Source organism: Bos taurus, chromosome 1, assembly GCF_002263795.3.
Source record: "Bos taurus isolate L1 Dominette 01449 registration number 42190680 breed Hereford chromosome 1, ARS-UCD2.0, whole genome shotgun sequence".
Taxonomy (NCBI): domain Eukaryota; kingdom Metazoa; phylum Chordata; class Mammalia; order Artiodactyla; family Bovidae; genus Bos; species Bos taurus.
This window is the reverse complement of record NC_037328.1, coordinates 114,553,226-114,558,859: the sequence shown is the minus strand read 5'-3', so window position 1 is coordinate 114,558,859 and position 5,634 is coordinate 114,553,226. Positions and strand designations below refer to the sequence as shown.

Below are 5,634 nucleotides of genomic sequence, written 5' to 3'. Positions count from 1 at the left end.
TAGAAGAAAATGTTTCTTTGGATCTCGGCCTTCGGGACGCACACCCGCCGGGGGCTCGGGGAGTGGAGTCCACAAGCTTTGGATAAAAGGAGCGGCAAGAGACCAGCCTGTTCCCGGGGTGGTCCACGGCGCCCGTCCTCTTCTCATAGAGCCGGGATTCCTATGCACTAAAGCCAGGTCGGCGAGGGAACGTGGCCTTCGTCCTCCCTCGAACTGTCCCAACCAGTCTCTTAACACCCATACACCCCCACACATTTTTCCGGCTCCTATACTAGTGCCTATCCCGAATCCGCTAGTCTTGAATCAAATCACTAGCTCCGCCTACAACCCCACCCCCGTCCGGCCCCCCGGAAAACCAGGAGCCGGGGAGCCGGGGATCCGGGGGGCGGGGCCGGCAGCGGCGCACTGGGCATGCTCGCCAGGGCGGGGCGGGCGGGCTGCGCGCGGCGAGTAGGAAGCCCTCGCCCCGCGGAGGCTGCGGGAGAGAGCTCTAAGGGCCGCGGCGGTGGGCGCACGCTCTGCGGGGACTCATGCCACGCGCGTCCCGGCCCGGCGCGCAATTAGCAGCCGCCTCCGCAGCCCGCCGCCGCCGCCTCCTCCTCGCCTTCCTGGGCTGCTGCGGAGAGAAGCTGCAGCCCTCGCCTACCACCGGCTGCCGGCATTGTCCTCCCGATCCGCCGCCCAGGCTGCTGCCGCCGCCGCCGTGGGCTGCCCCGGGGCCCCGGACCCGCGCTGCAGGGACTCGCCGCCGCGCCGGCCGGCCCGGCGCTCGGCCCCCGCTTGGTGATTTCCGCGTCCTGCGTTCCTCGGTCATCTCCTGAGTTTTTCCTGCATAGCTGAGGACAGAGAAGTCCAGCCACCAAGCCCAGCTTTCCTCCGGTGCGCAGCCCCGACGGGGCCGTGGCAGGCGCAGCGAGAACGCCGACGGAGCCATGAGAGAGTACAAAGTGGTGGTGCTGGGCTCGGGCGGCGTGGGCAAGTCCGCGCTCACGGTGCAATTCGTGACCGGCTCCTTCATCGAGAAGTATGACCCCACCATCGAGGACTTCTACCGCAAAGAGATTGAGGTGGACTCATCGCCGTCGGTGCTGGAGATCTTGGACACGGCAGGCACAGAGCAGTTCGCATCCATGCGGGACCTGTACATCAAAAATGGCCAGGGCTTCATCCTCGTGTATAGTCTTGTTAACCAGCAGAGCTTCCAGGACATCAAGCCCATGCGGGACCAGATCATCCGCGTGAAGCGGTACGAGCGCGTGCCCATGATTCTCGTGGGCAACAAGGTGGACCTGGAGGGCGAGCGCGAGGTTTCATTCGGCGAGGGCAAGGCCCTGGCGGAGGAGTGGAGCTGCCCCTTCATGGAGACTTCGGCCAAAAACAAAGCCTCGGTGGACGAGCTGTTCGCCGAGATCGTGCGGCAGATGAACTACGCGGCGCAGCCCAACGGCGATGAGGGCTGCTGCTCGGCCTGCGTGATCCTCTGAGGCGCCCGCGGCTGCCGCGCGACAGCCGCGCTCTGCGCACAAAAGCCAAACGCACCCGACTCTTCTAAATGTGATTTCTCTTCTTGCTTTGAGATTGGAGATGACTTTGCATCGGCTGGGGGTTCTTGGCGCCCGACTGGCCGCGGTGGTCGCGTCCCCCGCCTCTCCCCGGTTTCCGAGGGGTTGTCCCGTCATGACCATCCGAGTCTTGGTGGAAATGTGGATCTTTGCAGCATGTACGTTTCTCATTGATTTTGGTTGACGCATATTTCCCCATTGAAGCAGCCCGTGGGGCCCTGTATTGGCGGCTTGACACCGGCAGGCGAAAGTTTCAGTCTGGAAAAAAAAAAAAGAGAAATGGGGTGGGGGCGGAAGAGGACGGGGAGAAGGTGGAAAAGGGGGGATTTTTTGTTTTTGTTTTTCTGTCAACAGCCGTTTTTTTTAGTTCCAAGTTTCAAAAACACGGAAGGAAGTCCGGGAGAACCAAATGAAGGAGCAGGAGGAGAGGAAGAAACTTTTGTTTTTTCCTTGTTTTCCAGGAGTAGCTGGAAATTAAGATCGGGTTCCTTTTCTGCCAGCTTGGAAAGGCAACCCCGTGACTGATTTCGATTCTGAGGATGTCTATGCAAAGTTGGATTCTTGTTACAGTGTATCCAATCTGAAGTATTGCACATCTGAACTGGGACTGTTAACACTGATGCCAATACAGTGTGGGGTGCCAGAAAGTGTCTGCTGATAATTTGTGGGGGGAAAAAATCTATTTTGTTTACCTACTGTATCAAAGGGGAGTCTGGGGGAGAACGGTAGTATTTTTTTTTATCAGCTGTGAAAAAAAAATGTTACAGATCTGCACATTTTTGTGTGTACTGTTGTGTGTGTGTTTTTTTAGATTTAGCTTTTTGTTCGTATTGGTTGGCCATACATGGTTTTGATGGCTAGCTCTTTAAACTACAGTACAGAAACTTCGCAATGTGATTCAGGGCCCCCAGCACCCCTGTGTCTGCAGAGTGCCTTCAAAACTCAGCTGTTCCAGCCGGTGCCAACCTGTGAACTTCCCACCAGATCCCAGAATCTGTTATTCCTCCCCCAAACTACTTCCCAGTTTACTTTTAATAATCTTCCTGAAGGATCCAGGACAATAGGGCCTGTTGTTCAGTGAATTCTTTATTCTTTCCAGCCTTTAAAATGTAATTTACTTGTAATGCAATGGGTTATTTTTTTTTTTTTAATTTTTTGCTTCATTTTGTTCCAATGTTCAGGTATTTAGCTCCCCTTTTATATAATTTTTTTTAATTTTTGGTTTTCTGTTTTAGGGTGTTCCTCCAGAAGCACAGAGCAAAATTTTACTGTTGTGATGTACCAAGAGAATTCTAACAATTTGTAATTTCTAATTCCATACACGCGGTTAATCATTGTCTCTTCATTTTAAGATTTTTAATACAAATGTCATTTTTAAAGAAACAAATCCAAACTATTGTTTGTGTTTCTGTGTTTCATATTCAGTGATTTAATACAGCATCACGGCTGAGGTGGACAGGGGCAGGTGCCTGATGCCCCCAAGAGTGGTTTGTTAGATTTTGAAGAGAGAAGTGTCAGTGACAAGTTGGGAGACATTACTCCCAACTCTTTAAACATGAAAAATAATCATCAAGGTCTAGGAATCCCTCGGGTGTGGCTATACCCTCTGACTGTTAAGATGAACTGGATATAGAATCTGTTCTGCTGACTTGGAGCAGGAACAGGAGAAGCCAGCTGCTAAGACTGCCTTAGATCTGGGAGAGTAACCATCCACTGGTCAGGCAGGGTGGTGTTTTTAGTGTTCTTTTTTTCTTTTTCTTTGTTTCCTCATATTTTGTTCTGCTTTGTTTAAAAACACCTATCCAGTTTAAAGCTTGTTTGGAGGATATGATTTTCAATTCTGAAGTCATGCCTTGTAGTGTTTTCTACAGTACACTTGGGTGGGTTGTGAGTAGTGTCTCAGCTCTTTTGTGGCTTTAATTAGGAAACAGATCATTAGGTTAAAAAAGAAGAGAAAACTTAAATCTCTTGCTTTATTACACTGTGCAAAGTGTGGACCATTTTGACCTCATGAAATTTTCCTTCTAACAGCAGGAGGCAGTGTGAGCTTTTTATTTTGTATTTTGTTTTTCTTAAGGGCCATTTTACTGTTATGTTTATGGAGTGGAAGGTTTATGACTATATATCAAAAGCACTTGATATACCTTAGGTCCATGAAGTGTAGGGTGAAGAGTTTTGACTTTCCAGAAGATTTATTGTGTTGAGGGAGCCAAAAGAAGTTAAAGGCCACAGGTTTCTTAAAGCTGTATTAACATATTTTGCCTTAAAATGTTGTGTCTTTGGCCCAGGTGACCTCTCAGAATTGCAGCATGGAGGAGGAATAGAGAATTCTGCCTGGGTTTGGTTCTAAAGCTTTTCTTTCTTTTTTTTTTACACTTGATCTCATTGAAGTTTAGTACCAAACTTAATTAGAAGGTAATGTATATATGCTAAATAAGAAATTAGGAAAAAATATTCACACTTAGGCTTTGCAAAGTTTCATTCTTGCATTTGTGTAAATTTAGTTAATTCAATAGATCTAAAGTGTTGAAAGCTCTGAAGACATATAACAAGTACTGTATAAAGGATTTTTTAAAATGCATTCAGTGACTTTTTTAGGAGTTTGTTTTAGTTTTTGGAAGCCTTTTGATGTGAAGTACTGGCAAGTATCTAATTTAAGAAATGTATATACTCCTGACAGGGAATTTTTGAAAATGGGAAATTGGAAATGAAATAGTTTGCTGGGTGCATTAATCATCTTCACACAGGATTTAGTCACTTACATGACTAAATTTTTTATAGGTCTGGGATGGCAGGGCAAAAGATTCTAATATGCTCTTACTGAGTACTGTAAAATAAAAGCTTTTTAGATTCTCAATGAAAGCAGTTTTGCGTGTGTGCCTGGAGCAGGAAAATAATAAGTATTAAGTTTTGTAGCCTTCTCCAATTATTTTCTTCACGGAATTGAGAGAAATTAGAGACATTGTTTTTAAGACGATGTCAGTTTATTTGGCTAATAAGAACCCCTTAGAATTATGGTGTGAAGAGATAAGGGCATTTGTTTCCCTGAAAAGGGGGCTGACTTAAGGGTGTGAAAGGAAGGGAGGGAGGGAGGGAGGGAGGGAGTTTGTTGTAAGGCAGTCACCTGTCAAAACAGAAACTGGGTGGAAAAGGAACCTTTATCTTGGAGAGCAAAAGTTAACTTTTAAACTTGACCCCTGCTGGTTTTTAACAGCTTTTCCTTTTGGTCCCTGACAGTCATCCAAGCTTTATGTTATTTCAAAGGGTTATTTTTGTTCTCCTTTTGTAATAGCCTCAGAAAAGTTGAAGATACCATTGGAAGTCTCACATATTCATATTTGGGAGTTATGATTCTTAGGTACGACATTGTGCACCTTCTTAACTGCTGAAATAGACTCCATTGCATCACATTTTAGGACCAGCTCTATTGGGATTAGAATTTTTTCAGCGTGTTCAGCCTCATGCTTCCTGATTTATTACCCTTTTCTGTAGGTGGGAATCCAAAATTGCTCTATTGATGTGAACTATTTGGGTTGTTTTAAACATGTTTTCACCAGCATGTTGTTGCACCTACTTTTGAGTTATTTTCCAGTATTTCTCACAGATGGGATGGGAAAGTGAGAGAACACTCTAGGTAGCAGCTGGTCTTGAGAAATAGATACAAAATGCCTGTACCTTTACTGGCATAAAAGGATCTCTTTCCTTTTCACAACAGAATAAGCCCCCTACTTACAAACATTAGGGTTTAATTGTAGATCACCACCATGAATTAAAATGATATCAAACATTTGTCATAGTGTCTACTTAATTGGGAAAAGCTTGCTAATATAATTTTGTCCTGGTGAAAATGTGAAGTTTTAAGTACTATATAATAGACTATGGTAAGTTTGATTGTGATATTTTACTCAGACTACTATGAATAATCAAGTGCATTTAACTGAACATAGTGCTAGTTCTAGAAGATACATTTGCTCTAATGACAGAAGGAATGTGATCCTTGGAGAAGGCTTTTATCTATTTCAGAGGATCTTAAACTTGAACATATATCAATCGCCTAGAGGTGAAAACAAGT

General features: G+C 45.9%; 1 protein-coding gene across 1 annotated transcript; it reads left to right on the top strand.

The window, feature by feature from the left end:
- Nucleotides 1–482: 482 nt before the first annotated feature.
- RAP2B (RAP2B, member of RAS oncogene family) lies at nucleotides 483–4,415 on the top strand. Its single transcript, NM_001102531.1, is given in 1 exon segment — nucleotides 483–4,415. A coding segment is annotated over 1 exon segment (552 nt). The 5' UTR covers nucleotides 483–932; the 3' UTR covers nucleotides 1,485–4,415.
- Nucleotides 4,416–5,634: the final 1,219 nt, after the last annotated feature.